This window comes from Pimephales promelas, chromosome 10 (assembly GCF_988280905.1).
Source record: "Pimephales promelas chromosome 10, fPimPro1.hap1.1, whole genome shotgun sequence".
In the NCBI taxonomy this organism is placed as follows: domain Eukaryota; kingdom Metazoa; phylum Chordata; class Actinopteri; order Cypriniformes; family Leuciscidae; genus Pimephales; species Pimephales promelas.
The window spans coordinates 26,202,116-26,220,077 of record NC_142778.1 but is presented as its reverse complement, the minus strand read 5'-3'; the positions used below and the strand labels follow the sequence as shown (position 1 = coordinate 26,220,077).

The 17,962-nt window shown below is 37.2% G+C and overlaps 1 protein-coding gene across 1 annotated transcript in view; it reads right to left on the bottom strand.

Moving 5' to 3' along the window:
* The window catches only part of cdh13 (cadherin 13, H-cadherin (heart)), a 369,140-nt gene that overhangs the window by 1,443 nt on the left and 349,735 nt on the right, over nucleotides 1–17,962 (bottom strand). The window contains exons 12-13 of the mRNA XM_089116363.1: nucleotides 11,089–11,322; nucleotides 9,141–9,359 (exon numbers count right to left, since the gene is read on the bottom strand). Of these exons, the coding sequence (XP_088972489.1) occupies nucleotides 9,141–9,359; nucleotides 11,089–11,322 (453 nt within the window). The remainder of the gene's footprint in view (nucleotides 1–9,140; nucleotides 9,360–11,088; nucleotides 11,323–17,962) is intronic.

The window sequence follows — 17,962 nt, the reverse complement described above, 5'->3', positions numbered from 1 at the left end:
CTTTTATTTAGACTCAAGCCTTTATTTTTCCTTCACTTTCCTTTCTCACTCCACGCTGCCATCATAATAAAATTTGATTAAAACGTAATTTTGAAAAATGCAAGGTCTAATTTCGCAAGACTTGAGCGGAATGAATTGGCCTGCGGATTTCAGAAATTCAAAGGCGATCGAACCGTGCCAGATCCGATGCGAGAGAATATTAAATGGAGGGGGGGAGGACTATTGATTTTTTCCCTTTTGCTGCTTGATGTTTCTTTCCACTAGATATGTTTGTATTGCTTGGTCCTAAATGACAGTGGAAGGAAAATAAGACCTGAACGGCACTTAAGAGTATGGCTGAGGTTGCTCTGATCCACAAAATGCCATTTGCAAATTCTAATGAGACTCCAGCCCCGCTCATTCGTGTGCCGAGGGCCTGAAATGTGACCAGGTAATTCTCCCCCCCTTAGGCGAACACGTGAGCCTGGAACATCAAAATATATAACTAAATCAATTCACCTCGCCACATTCACAAGCAATAAAGTCAAGCGAGGAGTGGATACAAATCCTCCTTACTCTCATCTCTGCATATATACGGTACACTCTTCACTCCATCTTCCTAGGGGCTAAAACACAGGTAAGTGTGCGGGGAAAGTGCTATGAAGGCGGCAAGACGAAAGTGTGTTTGATCTAATTACCATCAGCCTTATTGGAGGAAAGTGGTTGTGGCAGCAGTCAGCTGCATTTGAGACAGACACAATAACACACGTGATCCCTGCACTCCAGTGCTTTGGTCCGATAGATATATTGCACTCCCTTTGCATCATAATTCACTCCCTCAATTTGTGTTTTCATCAGCCATGAAGTAAAGTCACTCATGATGGGTTTCAAGTTTACAGCCATGAAACTCGGTATATATTTGGCCACACTTTAGGTTAGGGTCCAATTCTCACTATTAACTAACTATTAACTATGACTTTTGCCTCAATAAACTCCTAATTACTGCTTATTAATAGTTAGTTAGCTAGTTGTTAAAGGGATACTCCACTTTTTTTGGAAATAGGCTCATTTTACCACTCCCCCAGAGTTAAACAGTTGAGTTTTACCGTTTCCGAATCCATTCAGCCGATTTTCTGATATTTAGAAGAATATCAGTAACCAGACAGTTTCTGGTCTCATTGACTTCCATAGTAGGAAAAAAATATACTATGGAAGTCAATGAGACCAGAAATTATCTGGTTACTGATATTCTTCTAAATATAAAAAAAAATGGCAGAATGGATTCGAAAACGGTAAAACCCAACTGTGTAACTCTGGGGGAGTGGTAAAACAAGCCTATTTCCAAAAAAAAAAAAAGGTGGAGTATCCCTTTAAGTTTAGGTATTGGGTAGAATTAAGGGATGTAGAATATGGTCATGCAGTGTAAGGCATTAATTTGTGCTTAATGAGTACTAATAAGCAGCCAATATCCTAATATGCATGATAGTAAGCAAATATTTAATAGTGAGAATTGGACCCTAAACTAAAGTGTGACCAAATATATAGCGAGTTTCTAGGCTGTAAACTTGAAACCCGTCATGAGAGAGTTAGTGTGTATATATGAGCCCGTTCTCATCCTTTGGCGTCATATAGGTGACGCCATATGACATTTAGTGGAAATACTACGCACATGGCACCCTTTAGCGTCACTATAACACGCAGAACCCAAGGCGTCATGCAGGTGACTGGCATCCTTTAGCGTCAATGAGACGCAGACCCTACCCCAGACTTAAACCCATGCATGTTATATTGACGCTAAAGGGTGGCATGTGCATAGTATTTCGATGAAATGTCATATGGCGTCACCTATATGACGCCAAAGGATGAGAATGTATATATATATATATATATATATATACACACTAACTATATATATTCAAAATTGTAATTTTGCCTCAGCAAGCTACATTAATTGTTCCGTTCACGCTTAACAATTCATTAACAAGAAGAGGTTATGCTTTATCTGCCAGGAGCACTGCGGATGCCACGTCAAAACAAGAGCCAGTAAACAGGTCGATGCTGTGGAAATTTCTCATCCCCTCAAGACAGGCCACATTAGTAACCAGAGTGGATTAAAGAGTAAAAACGTCCATCTTGGCAGAAAAGGGGATTTTAACTTCAGTTGGCCTGTGCTCAGGCTTATTTCCCTGTTGTGGATTAAGTATATTTTACCCCTGTTGGGCATGTTTCATTAGATTAAAGAGCAGTTTTATAGGACTGTTGGTTAGATCACAACTCTTCGTTTATCAAAAAATATCACGTTGGGAGCATACACCAAACCCCCGTATCATTTGTAATTTTCGATTGCAATTATTAATTAAACTATTACTGACATTTCAAATGTGTGTGCTGATATACCAGCTATTTAACTGCGAAGTCTGAACCGCCCAGGGAGTGCAAGTTCATTCCCTAGTTTACTGGAGGAAAATATTTTCAATAATATGAAAAAAATTAAATAAATAGATGTTAATTACATTGCATGTTAATAGATGCTATTCACACAAAGTGAAAAAGTACTATGGTATTTGTAAAAACTAACAAAAAAAGTGAACTGGACGCAGATAGTTAAAGTAGCTTGTCAACAAGTAAATAGAAATTAAGATATTTTTAAAGCATCAACAAAAACCCTTTCCACTCAACCAAATTGCAAAAAGCAACTATCTAAAAGAGAATCCCTATAATAGCCTTTACTTTTCTATACTGCATTTATTTGATTAAAAATACAAACTAAATAACTGCTTTCTTTTTGAATATAGTTTAAATTGTAATGTATTAGCAAAGCTGAATTTAGAATTTTTTAGCAGCCATTACTCTAGTGCTCAGTGTCACATGATCTTTAGAAATCATTTTAATATGACAATTTTCTGCTTAATGAATTATCATCAATCTAGAAAACTGACACATTTTATTTTTCTCCAGGATTTTTTGAATAAGTTCAAAAGAACGGTATTTATATTAACTTTTTTTAACATTACAAATGTCTTTAATGTTCCTTTTAATTAACTGTGTCTTACCCCAAAGGAGTGATCTCTAAATTGTAGTTTGCAACCAGTCCTACAGGGGGCAGTAAGGTCATCTTGGCATTGTTTGACCTTTCCTCTGCTGAACATGTGGACCTAACGGTCTCCTCTGTGAACTGGACTTGAGCTCAACTGCTACATCAAAGCCTATTTTGTCAGTGTAAAATACAATTAGATTTCTCCGTGATATTTGTTTTAGAATCTGGTCTCGTCTTGTGTCGTAAATTATGTTTTTCTTCCTCACTGCAATTAACATCGCCGTGTAATCAGATACACAGCTCAATGGAGCCACATTTTCAAAGGACAAACAAAATCAATGGACTCAAAGGGCAAATCAGCACAGAAGGTGATGTTTGGCAAACTGTCGTCAGAAACAATGGCTCCTGTGGGATCGAAGACATCAAGACTACCGAGTGTGTGTGAGACGGCGCCAATCGGGCCCCCCACGGTGTGGCACACGCATGTATCTAGTGCAAAATTTAGGAACTTTCATGGGGGTCTAAAGAGAAAGAGGAACTGGTGTCAGTTCATAAATGATCTGTTTGTGTTCTCCCAGAGGCTTCCATACATTATTTAAGAGGCCACCAATGCAAGTCCACTGGACTCCTTTATCCTTCAGAATAGAGGAAGAACAGAGAGTATGGATTTTTTTTTCAGTCCGTGAAGCAGAAGGTTAGCAACATGGACTCTAAAAATACACATCCATTGACACACATACACACTCACAGCCGCACAAACACAAAAAAACAGTTACTTTAAAGTGAAATTCCCACTGAGTATGATCCTATTTTCAGCAATTAAATGCCTTTCACACCAAATGGGAAATAAATCCAGAACCTTAAATTCACTCTATTTATTTTTGGTTATTATTAAAAACTTTTAAAAAAACCCTGAAAACATCGTAAAGCATTATCTATTGTGAAGGGTCATTTCATTACAAGCTGTTGCAGTGCTGTGCTAGAAATGTACTTTTAATTAAGTACCGTGTCTATTAATTGGGAATGGCGACAGTAACATCTTCAGCTAGTGAGCTTGAAATCATTTCCATCTAAACTGGTTATATCTCAGTAGGATAACCATATCCATTCGCACAATCACGCAGAGCCAAAGCACCACCAAAACAATGTTCTTCCATGAAATGCATTGAGTTTTGTTTTTTAACCGCTAGAGGGCCAAAATATAAATAAGCCGTTTTTCCATTGTCAGGTCAAAAGGTTGTAAGAACAGTAAGGAACGGTTCCAGTTGTATTTACTGTACACTTGATCCTGGCATGGCACGACACAAAACCGTTCTCAGCCCGGAAATCTCAGCATGGTTGGCTGGCAGAACGCATAGTGACACTTGGTCACTTGTCCGTTGCCCAGCTAGTTTCTCTGTAGCTGGCTAAATGCACTATTTGACTGACATAAACACAATATAATAATACAGTTAAAAGAAATATCTAATCATCCTCCATATCAATCACTATTTATATCTCATATCGCCTGTAAACTCTTGTGTTACCAGGGCAATGATAGACACGTTTGTATTACATTTCAAAGAACTCTGTTATCAGCCCCAGAGTGGAAAATGAAACCGTATCTGCACCAGCTAGGCCGGATCAGCACGGTATGGAAAGGTTAAGCAATGAGAACAGTTTTCCCCAAGTGGATATAGTGTTTGGCTTCAAATCAAAGATTGTAATTGTTATATATTTAATATTGTTATATACCTCATGGCGGGTTGGTTCGGTTCACGGCTTATAACTATTTAAAAAATATAATTTACCTATGGTAAAAATGAATGGGTCTTCGGTAAACAAGGCCACTGAAAAAAAGTATACAGGTCTGTTGCACTCTATATTGTATATTACAATCTCCCTCACTCGCTGTCTCTCCCTCTGTTGGTATTTGGGTCTACAACTTTTCTAACTATTATTTTACCAACAACTTGAACACTAGTCTGTTATTTCCTCAGGAAACATTGTTACAGAAAAATAGAAGAAATCACACTCGGGACAAAACAACCATGCATCAGCTAGCGAGCCAGTGTTTCTAACCTGGGGGTCGTGAAGGTAAGCAGAAGACAAACAATTTACAAACATACAATGTTCATTTAAAAAGCTGAATGAAATGTAATTAAAACAATTTGAATTAATATTAACTGTTGCAGATATACAATTATCACCATGTGGGAAGGTGACAGATCTATGTGCCTTTTTATCTTTAAGATTAAAGGTTAAAATTGATATGCATCCATAAGCAACATATAGATAATGTATAGAATTTCTTTAATATTTAACCATTTTAATCATCTTTTTGCCTTCACTAGCTAATTTTAAAAGGTAATTTCTCCCCAAAATATCTTGTATATGAAGAGTTCAGATGCAAAAGCCTCTAAGTGCCATTTGAAATTTTCTTCTAAAATGATGATTTTTATCAAGCTTGTATATTTAAGTTCAGTAATTTCACTTAAATAGCAATGATAGTTACCTATTAATTGTTATTTAAGTGAAATTACTGAACTTAAATATTCAAGTTTGATAAAAATCATCATTAAAGAAGAAAATTTCAAATGGCATTTAGAGGCTTTTACATCTGAACTCTTCATATATATATATATATATATATATATATATATATATATATATATTTTTGTATCTTCAAAACCTTTGCATTCCACAGACGAAAATGACACAATTGTAATTTTCATCTCTTCAAATTGTCCTGAGGAAATTAATTATAAAATAATAAGTACAAAATAATTATCAAAATGATGTTTTGCAGGTGTCACACTGCAGTACATCATCAACTTATCATGTATTTAATGTCAACCACCTACGTATAAAAAAAATGGAACGGCACAAACTAATGAACTACATGGCAGTAATTCATGTTTGTGTGCGAGTACGTGTCTCCAGTTCTGTCTAATCTTTTGGCCATTTCTCTCTAGCAGAGCTCCATCATTGAGCTTCTGGGCTTATCTGCCTGTTCTTACCACTCTCTCTCTCTCGGCGGGGGTCAGGGTTCATTAAGGTGATAAGGAAATTGAAGTCAGACACTCTCTCCCTCCCACTCGATCAGTGTGCGACATAGCGACATGGCCCCTCCTCGACCGTGTCTTGCTGCGCGACAGTGAAACGCATCCTTACAGGAGTCATTAGTGTGCGTGTAGTGCAGTTCTGAGACCAGTATGCACCAGCTTTGTGTCATGTCACACAAGATATAAACATGTGCACACACTTTCAGACTGCCTGTTTCAATGCATCACTGCCTGTGGAACACACACACACACGTAAACGGTACATACATAATTTACAGTGGGGTAAACATCTGAGACCACTAGTGAAAATGCTTCTACTGTATTTTGGGATTCTTCCTCATTCAATTTATACGATGAAAACTTTTCAAATTAACTTTAGAATAAAATAACAGCACTAAAGCTATGCAAGGTCTAGTTTATGTAAAAACCTGATGATAATGTTCTCCAGCATGATTTGAGATGATTCGAAGAGAATCAACTGAGGAAAAATATGATCTTGTGTACAATTTCAATGTGTTCTCAGACTTTTGAAGACTTCAGACAGATGTTAATGTCTGCTAGGGCAGAAGCAAATAATCCCATCATTTCAGTCTCTTAACACTCTCAAATTAAACATTCACTTTAAGACAAAGACTGTTAGCAGAGCTACAGGAAAAAAGCGAAAATGATGCATAAAACAGTCAAATGGGTCCATACGATGGATATGGCACATACAACGAAATGGCAAAAAGAAAGAGAAAATGCTAAAATTGGGGTTTCACTAAGAAAAAATACGTCCAGTTGTTGTCCGTCAGGTATTTGATGAAAAACTGCAAACATGATTAACATAAAATCCATATAAAACCTACAACAAGCTGAACATAAATAATAAAATAATAATAAATAGCGTCTTTAGTACCCGATGAACCTGAATTAAATTAAATGGAATGGTGAAAAAAATGGTGTCATTTTAGTGAATTCACTCCAAATGTTAATTTGCAGGATATTAAAACAAAATTAAAGGGAAAATATGGGTATCTGAATGTAGAGAGATAACACAAAATAAGTAAGTGACTGAAACTGTAGAGAAGAACTGCCTTCCAGGTTTAACGCAGATCTGGAAACATTGGCATCACGACTTTTATTCAAACAAGGGCTTGGCTGAGAAACGTAGCAATAGAAATCCTCAGAGCATGATGTCTCTTCTGAACAGATTTATTTTTCCTCTGTTTTCCATTTTAGAATGGCTGTATAGAGTTCCATTATGTACCAGCCCCTCTAAAGGAGTGAATTATTTATGTTACTGCCGGGAGAAAGAGTCACCAGGGGACTGTGTGCAGGTTTGGATGGGAGATTAACTATAGGACAAACATATATTACACAATGACACACATATACACACCGAGAAGCTTAAGACCTGCTGTAAAGCAACCTTTAATTTGTTCGTATTACTTTAAATGCTTCTATGTCTCTCTCGTTGCTGTAATGGTGGCCCTATATGCAGTAAATCCAGCCAGATATGGATCAACTCTTAATGCAGTTCCAGGCTTTACCACAGTAAATAGATATGGGGTCACTGAAGACACTGCCAATTTCCTGTCAAACTGTACAGCAAGGTATACAGGGTGTTCATTTTCAACATCGAAACTGAGCTAAAGTAGCAACTCATAAATTCTGGAAAACTTCTAAAAAGGAGGGTCGAGGTACCTTGCCTAAATAAAAAAAATGTAAAAAATCATTATCTTTGTTGTAACCTAAATGATCGCTCATTTAATAAATACATTTTCTACCCTAGTTTTGAGCTCAGACCAAAAACGCTCGGTTTTTATGGGCGTCTCGCATTGAAGACTTGGAAGTAAACACGCACTGCTGTGAGTGGATAACAGTTTTGCATATTATAATGAGTTTCACTCTTGATCCGGTTTGTCATCACGAGGTAGGCCTATGTTATTTAGCTATGCGTGTAATGCGCGAATCGGTGGGTGGGGCTAAACCGGCCGTGTTTGAGGAGGTAGGCGTTGATTTTCTCATGCGGGGTTGGTGTTTTATCCTCTTTGTCGTCATAGTTCCCCACTTTGAAAAACGAGTCGTTTGCTGAGCCTGGTGTCAATAAAAGCTTTTATTGGACTAACAAGGACGTTTTCAGTTCTGAAACTTACAGGATATTCTTATAATATGATGACCTTTTAGACATCAGAAAGCTCAAGGAAAATTTGATTTCTCAGTTCATCAGCCCTTTAAATGGTAATTTCATCAGGTAAATATTGTGGACGTTTAGTAATCGAGGAGCCGAGTTTTGAATGAAACCGTACACGCGCAGAATGTTCGACGCATTCTCATCCTTTAGCGTCATATAGAACGCTTTATGACAAAACGGTGCTATACCCAGCACCCTTTATCGTTAATATAACACGCGCTGTGATGGGTAGGTTTAGGTGTGGGGTAGGGTAGTCTCATATTACGCTAAAGGATTTATGACGCCTTGGGTTCGCGTGAATATTAACGATAAAGGGTGCCATGTGCGTAGTATAGCACCGTTTTGTCATATAGCGTTCTATGTGACGCTAAAGGATGAGAACGGGCTGGAATGTTTTAGTCCCTAGGGCTCACAAGCAAAAACTGTGGGGAAAAAAAAGTCTAGTGAGTTGTGTGAGAGCAGATTGGTGTTTAGCCCTTCAAGAATATGGTCCATAAACAAACCGAATGAATGGAATGTAAACTGCACTCAACTAATACCTGAATCCAAAGAGGTTTAAAACATCTAGTTTTAAAAGCCTAGGGAGTCCTGCGAATGAAGTCAGAAGTTCAGATGTACCGCTTCTGCACAGAATGGACGAGGTTCCAAGTTCAAGGATTAAGAGAGTTTTGTACAATAAGAAACTCTGCAGAGTTCTGACTTTCCATATGGCCTATTTTATTCATCTATTTTACTGTGAGATAGAAATGTGGCTCTGAAACACTTGCGATATTTATTTGCACTTAATTAGAAACCAAGAAATATGCAGCACCTATCAAAGTTTAAAACTCCCCGTTTAATCAAATCACCTAGAATTTCCAGCATTTTGATAAGATACATCATGTGTGCCGTGTAGGACACTTACCGAGCATGGAGAGCAGAACCAGGCCGAGCAGCAGCAAGAGGTTTGTTTGTACCGAGGCGGCATGGCTGCAGTCCATTCTGTTCTTCTTACAGGTGCACACCTGAACTTTCAGTTCTGTGTTGTTGGATATGGGAGGGACGCCAGAGTCGGTCAGAACCAGCGGCAAGTTGTAGTTGGCCTTTTTAAGACTGTGCAGCAACATGATCTGGGAGTGAGTGTCTAAAAAACATCAGAAAACGTCTCGGTTACTGATGTAACCCTCGTTCCCTTGTAGGGACTCTGCCAGTTGAACATTCTTCAAACCATCGACATTTATTCCTGTAACTTTAGTAAATGTATAAGTAGTTCTACCATTATTAAATTCATTATATTCATTTGATTGACTTACTGTTTGTGCTCATACTTCAGGTCCCTTAAATGACTAGATCAAAAGCTACAAGCTTTACAAATTAAAGATAGTTTAAATACAATTTGTTTATAGAACAGGAAAGCTAATTCTTGTGGCCACAAATTGGTTTCTCCTGAAAAATAGGATGATATTGTGGGTTTTGATGGAGATCGAATGATCAAGTTTGAGGGACAAGCAGATGGGTCGATCATAAATTAATCCCCACAAATATTATTCTGACAATTGAGCTAATTAATTTTTACCTGTTTGTAAAACGTGATCTGTGTAATTAATTGCAATCAACTTATTAATGTTGATAATGTTAATCTTGATAATTAATATTGTACTATTAATGTTAATTACCAAGATTCACATGCATGCATGCATGCATGCATGCAGGTAAAATAACATATCATCCCTTATCGGGAGATTTAATAACATGTAAAACTGATCTGATCCAAACCTGTATGAATAATTATTGATTATGAATAATTAATTATGATATGCAAATTCCCCATGATCCGATCCACCCACACTCTTTATACCATGAAGGAGGGAACAGGAGACATGACGTAGACGTAATTGGGATCACTTCAGGGAGCCCTATCAACTTTGAGTATCTACAGAACGAGCCAATGAACGTTGATAGGACGCCCTGAAGTTCTCCCTCGTTCTCGAAGTTGATAGGACTTGATAGGTGAATTGATCCCAATTACGTCGTCACGTCGAACGTGATACAGTATACAGTTCTGGTCACTTTAAATATCAAACAGATTGTAATTTCCTTTCTAAATAGGCAGAATAAGCAGCAAAAGATTTGGTTACAGGAGAGTATAAGCCACTTGATCTCAAATCACTTTTGCTGTGTCTCTGTATCTGCCACTGGTTCTCTTCTCAAACAGCTGACAGAAGTCTGGAGATTCACATGTCTTTCTAAATTTGAGTGTGTTCTTTCAGGAGAGATGGGTAATCGGGAGTCTGCTAAGATAAACCACAAATACACTCAGCTATTTGGTCAGAGTAATCTCTAATGATACACTCACTGTCTGTGACAATAAATTGATCCTTTTCCATCTCAGCAGCATGTGGTCCATTTGACCCTGGTGAAAACACCAGAATTTTTTACTTTGTACTGGCTGGTAAGTGCTGGGTTGGTGCTACTACCACAACAATGTTATTCTCTATAGGGAAGCCAGTTTTGAGGACTTGATTTAAAGTGGCACTCCATTAATATTTTAAAAAATATTAATGATTAATCGTCATTACACTGTACAATGTTTGCAGTGAAAGTAATTAATTTATTGAACATTAAAATATAGCAATTTATGCCTGTATGCAGTACGTGTTTTCACAATCTAATTGCATCATTACTAAATGCTTTTGTGCTGAAATTGATTAATCAACAAAAAAAAAAAATCAATTATGCTTAATTATATTAAGGTAAACTATTCTTTTAGTAAGAGCACCATGTATATTTCCTCGAACAGGCCTTAGAAATAGCAGGCTTGTGTTTAACCGTGGGTGCATGCCTGTTTCTGTCCCATCTGAGAATTAACTTACCATTGATCCTGGAGATCTTCCATGTTTTCTCCAGTCCTGGCTGTTTGCCAAGCTCGATCTTGAAAGGATCTGTATTAGGATGAATGTCCTTGTCTCGTCCCCCGATCACCACCACATTTATGTCTTTAGCGTCCTCGCAAACGCGCGCCACGGAAGGGAAGATGTAGGGAGCGTTGTCGTTCTCGTCCTCCAAAGTGATTATTAGTGTACCTGTGCCAGTGGCGGGTGGATTACCTAGTAAGACAAAAGGTAGAGTTAAACAGAATATGCAACAAAAAAAAAAGAAGGGTAGGACTAGTGCAATTGTATTATTATATAGATACTATTCTAGTATTTATTAATATTTCGGAAAAGCTTATTTGATATTTTGTTAGTTTTCATTTCATTTAAGTTGTAGTAATTTTGTTGGGTGTTTTTGTAATTAGGGCCTGAGCACCGATGGTGAGAGGACCCTATTGTTTTGCTCGAAAAACATGCTCGAAAACTCATGAAACGTTGTACATGCTTCAGAAGTGGTGCAAATTTGTGTGTGATATGGTTTTCAAAATTGGGTGGGGCAAATTCTGTAAAATATTGCCCTCACATTTTGCCCCGGCTCTACATTTCACATACAGGTATGAAATTTGGTACATACATGTAATGACCCAATACCTACAAAAAAGTCTCTTGGAGCATAGCCCTAAACACAACAGGAAGTTAGCTATTTTGAACTTCCTCCTAGATTTTGTGCATTTTTGTAATTTCCTGATGTTGTACTTTAACAAACTCCTCCTACAGTTTTGATCTGATCCTCTTCAAATTTGGTGAGTGTAATCTTAAGGCCTTCGCAACATTAAATTGCGAAGATCATGAGTTTTCGTCGAAGTGTGTGCCCTTGGTGGCCTGACAAATGTACACCCAATTTCAGCCTTTTGGTGATTTTTGCATGAATATGCCATATAGTTCAATATTGCTTGCAGTTCCGATGTTGCTAGGCACCCAGAGACAGCCTGCAGTAACTCAGGCATACAATGTCCGATCTGCCCCAAACTTCACATGTTTGATAAGAGTCCTGTCCTGAACACATGACCATGCTCATATTTGGTTATAGCAATAGCGCCACCTGCTGGTAGCAGGAAGTGCGCAAATACAAATCATTTGACATAGTCTTCTAATATTTATTATCATTGCATTCTGCCCACCACGCTCTGTTTTCCTAAAACCGCCGGGTGGTGGTGGCACGGGTGTGAGGGCCCTTTTCATCGCTGCTTGCAGCTTTAATTGTTATTATGTTTTTGTTTGCCATTTAGTTTTAATTTATTTTATTTTAGTTTTAGCAACTGTAGTACTTCATTCAAAACTTATTTTATTTCAGCTAATTGCCAAAGGCAACATTTCTTATTTTAGTTTATTATTTTTTTTTTAAGTTAAAGCTATTGTATGGAAGTATGGAAGTTTCTGACTCAGAGTTTAATAAATAAATAGATTTCACAAAGTGATTTTTTTTATCGAAATTCACTATATCTTACTGTAAACTTTTATCCTTAACTTTAATTCCACATTTATCTTTTTTTATTATTTTATTTAAGCTTCCATAAAATACAGCATAGAGTATTAAGAAAATAAAAAGGGTACATTTTGATGCTCGCAATCACATAAAAGTCCTTTTCCTCCAGTCTAAAGCTTTCTGGCTTTATAGGCCAAATCAATAGTTCTCTTTTAAATGCACAAGAGGTTTAAGTTAACAATCATCCCTGCGATCAAAGCACCGGCATCTCACTGTTACTGTAAAGCAAAGTGGGTTAAAGACTTTATACAAAAGGTCAGATAGGATGCATAATCACAGACATCAGTAATCAAAGTCTATACAGAAAGAAAAAAATAACACCAAATCAAAACATTCAGTTTCTGACCGGGAGTAACAGCAATTATCTTGATTTGAAAGAAGCCTCGTTTTGTATCAGATTGCACTTCATTGAATATTGCACAGGAGAAAACATTATTTAAGGCTTTAAAAAAAATCTGCTTCTGAGAGATTTGCAGGACTGCATAATTATAAACAGCCCTGGAGGTCACTCGCAATTAACATCCGATGACAGGATCAGTAATTACAGAATGATTTTGTCCCCGTGTTCCCAGGAACACTCAGGCCTCAAAGGGAAGAAGAAAAGACAGTGTCAAAACATGGGAGAAAGTAATGACTCGCAAGAAAAAAAAAATCAGGTTTGTTCCAATTGCGTCTCTAAAGTACACCTGCAGAACAGCGTTTAGAGGAAGAACAACGACGTCCTTGCCATATTTTATTGATTTTCTGCTCAAAAAGATTGCCAAGTACGTAACAAGACATTTCACAAGACGAAAAGAAACGTGTATCCACGGACAAAAGCAAATTGTCCCGCCTAACACCATAAAAGCGGCAGACTTCTCACTATGCTTCACAGAAGAGAACACGTCCCGCCATGAGCGTTAACAGCGATCTGATTTATAAATCATGAACTCTTTAAAAATTTAGATGTGCCTTGTGTGTGCATTCGTAAATACATCCATTGCTTCACTTTCAAGACCAGTGAACAAACCCTATGATTGAAAGATAGCAAAGGTCAAGACAAGTATTACATAAATACAGCCATTGGGTTGGTATATGGTAGTGACTGGATATAGTTTAGGTTTATGCTCATAACCGCCACTTATTGACCGCTTTCTGACCCAAACAGCTAAAAGCAAAAGATATGGATCACATAAAAATCAGAGATGCATGCAGGGGAAACTGAATATTCAGGGGGGCTTAGGCACCCTTCCAGAGCATGAGCTGATGTGGTTCAGAGTAATATTTCTGTCCTCAAGTGAGCCGGAATCTTCCTCAACCACTTTTTTTTATAAATAAACATGAAAATAGCCTCTGTTTGTCTGTAGATCAGTCACTGTGACGTATCTGGTAGTGTGTTATTGTGTTATTCCACTGGAACGGAGAGCATTCCGATGAGAGATCACATCTGTGACTCTTATAGACACTAAAATGCATTCATATTTAATGCACCACACTGCTATATGCCCAAGTGAGGTTTATACATAAAAGGCAAATGCAATAAACGTTATATTAAGACATTGCACAAAAACACAATATAGTTTATATTCATATATTGTGCCTATATCTCTCACATTTTGATTGATATTATAAAAATGCATATGAATAGATGAAAAGCAAACAATTTCAATCTTTCTGAAAGCTAGCAGCAATATGAAACGTTATTGCATCACGATTAGTTTTGGTCTTGTGAAGACAAACATTCCACATACTGCCACTGACCTCCAATTTATTTTCTCCCCAAAGACTATGGAAGTATTTTAGCTTTGCATAAAGGAATTATTGGGTAACGAGTCCAGTTAACCATGTAAATACTATGTACTTATTTTAGTAACTACAATTACTGGGTAATAACTAGTACTACCCCTGTTCCATGTACTTACCTTATATTAGCCAGTACTTTCTAGGTAAGTACACTGTAAGTACTGTACTGTAAAAGGAAGCGTTACCAATTATTGTGCATATTGAGACTGTAAGTCTTCTTCATCATCACTCGGTTTATGCACTAGAAGTGATCTTATATATATATATATATATATATATATATATATATATATATATATATATTCTGTAGGTCCTGGCAGTGATGTTGCACCTCATGAAATATAGTTTATACCCTATATTCAATTAGAATAATAAGCGGCACATAAATTAAGGCAGTTATTTACAATAAAGCCTTATGAAATCATTTCCATTTTCTTTGCTTATTATTTTAATAGTTTTTTTTCTAGGTTTTGATAGTAAATAAAATCTAATCAGTAATTTTACATGCAGATTAATGCACTTGATGTGTGTAGATGTGTGTGTGTGTGTTTACATGCATAGTGGGCCGGTGTGGATGAAGTGTCCAGGGCTGATTTTTTGTCCCAGTCCAGCCCTGGGTCTTTCGTAAAACAATAATAATAAAATATATGGAGCAACTAAAACAAAGTTCTTCAATTCTGCTCCTAGAAAATACATTGTGATGCTAAATCATATCAGTCAGGCTTTATGAAGCTTTCCTATAGGACTCAGAGAAGACATAATATGCATGAGGGAATGGAAATCTTCCCCATTTACACATGGCTGCGGTACGTGGTTAGAAAACATTAACGTTATTTGTCTCCACTGAGAAAAAAACACATTCCCTCGCTTGATTGCTCTAGTTTTTACCATCTTCATCAGTACCATCATCATAATCATCTTCAGCAGGGCTAAGAACTCCCTCCTCCTCTAACTCACATTGAAGGCCTATTACACACATTAAGATGCACCATAAAGTGTTCTAGAAATGAGCAGTAGCACAGTTTATCACTTAATAACTTTCATCTTAAAAACCGGCGACCCCTGTAACATCAGTATTGATTAAGGTAAATGTGAGCTGAAATATACAGCAGACTTCATGAATACATACCGCTTTGTTTAACACGCAGCATTGACATAAAAGATATTCATGAGACAAGGATAAGAAAGGGTTGTTTGCATAAATATGTCTATTACATATGCAGCACATAATAGGACTGGATGTTTCGGATGCTGTCTTCTTTCCCGTCCATAATGAGAGTGATTTATTTTCCGCTTTGTCATGGTGCGCTGATATATATAGGCTCATATCTTGTCTGACTTTGCTGAGATCCAATTCCCTCTTCTCTAAACTTCTTCCTAATGCATCGCTAAACATTGTTGATATGGAAGAGATTTTCAACCTCGCAGCTGATCGTGAGCGGATTCACAATCAAATACAAAACTGTTCTTTGTCTTTTACCTCTGGATTATAAAACACTTTTTTTATAGCTGTGAAAACTGTTCCAATATTATGGCTGGCAAAAAAATAAAAAATACTATTAAAAATAAATTGAAATATTATGCATTTAGGAGACAATGCCATAGCATGACAATGGAGTCAGAAAATGAAAAGTGGTGGAAATATGTATACTTCAAAAAAAAGGACATTCAAAAACTATATTCGACATTAACCAGTGACGCCTAAACTGTTGGACATTGTTAAATTGTAAGTGGGGGAAAAAAAAAAAAGTAAACCTGTGAAAGTCCACAGAGACAGAGAATAGCCACTGCTGAAAAAACACCCAGAAAAAAAATAAATCTGAAATGTACCATCCTTGTTTAGGCTAAGTTTGAATGACAGGTCGGGGACCGATGCCTTTGGTTGCATTAATGATTTTGTGACAGTGCAGGACCCTATCTCATCCCCTCAGACCCAAAAGACACACTCTAGGTTCACAGAGTTGCTTTATTTTGGTACTGACCCACTGGCCCATAGCGTCTGTTCCACCTGATGCTTTTCTGCAAGACGGACCAATTGACTATCAACAGCTTGGGCTAATACCAAGTGTTTCTCTGTCTGTATCGTTGTTCCTGTCTGTTCACTGTCTCTCTCTCTTTCACTCAATTTCTGTCTGACCTATAATTTTCAATGGCATAAAAGTTATACGTACAAAATATGTGTTGAAGTCACAATTACAAACAATAGACAAAAGACTCATTTTGGATGTAATTACTGAATGAAATTACTGAAATGAATGAACTTTTGCACAATATTCTAATTTTTCACTTGTATTTGATCATGTTGTGATGAAAATGCATCTGAAAATGAATGATTTCCAGTAGTTTCTGGCTACTCCTATTCTAAAGCTTATGGCTAGTGGCAAAGAAATAATTCACAGTAAGAGTAAATAGCCAAGCTTTGTGAAGTATAGAGAAATGTTTAAATAGTCTATCCATCTCCAACGACTCTTAAAAATAAATAAATAAATGAAATACCCAAGTTAGGATTCCGGAGGTAAATGGGGATGTGATCAGGAGGGTGTCTGAGTCAGAAGGGAAAGCACAGTGGGGGGGTGTGGACTCTGTGGTTTCTCACTGCAGTGGTCACAGACTCTGAGAAGACACACGAGACTCCAGCAGATGCCTCTTTTCACACACTGCTTTGGCATGCTGAGATTTTAAAGCTTCAGTACAAAGACCTATAGGAATAAAACAACTTATACAAGCGTACTGTAACAGCACATTAACTTTCTAAAAAATGCATATTAAACTTGTTCAATTCCTCAATGCTTCTAAATGTTTTATTTTGAGATGTAGATTGGCCAAACAAAAGTTTTAGACAATTTAGAAGTCAGACTTGAGAATGTCACTGCATTGGATGCAAAATGAATGACACGATGCTAACTGATCTCAAAGAGATTTTTATCGTAATGTTAACAATGGATTCCGCTAACATTTGATGATCTCTCTCTCTCTCTCTCTCTCTCTCTCACACACACACACACAATTCAATTCAATTCAAATTTACTTGTATATCCCTTTTCACACTACACATTGTTTCAAAGCAGCTTTACAGAAAGTGCATTTCAAACACACACACACACGGTTAATCTACTGACACATGCATCTATTGACACCGAAAGAGTAATACTTGACCTGGCTGATGATGCATTGACGAACGCAGAAGCGCAAAGTAAAGAGCAAAATAAAAACACCGGTCATGAATTAGTGTCTAAAGTCTAAAACAATAATTTTGAAAGTGAAATGTCGGAGGAGCTTGAGTTTGTTGCCTAGCCCTTTGTTTGAACCAGGAGTGGCGTCAAAGCTTACGCTACTCCTACATCCTACGTCATACATCGCATCAAGTGTTCCTCTTTTGGTGTAAGTCTACTTGCGAAGGCCGTCTGCCAGAAGCCAATTATTTTAGTTGATAAAGTTATAAATGTGGATATTTTTCTTACACAAACGCATCGCTTCACCTGAGAAGGTCTTTATTAACCCCTTTTTTGGCTTCAAATATCATCCTCTATTCATTGCCATTATAAA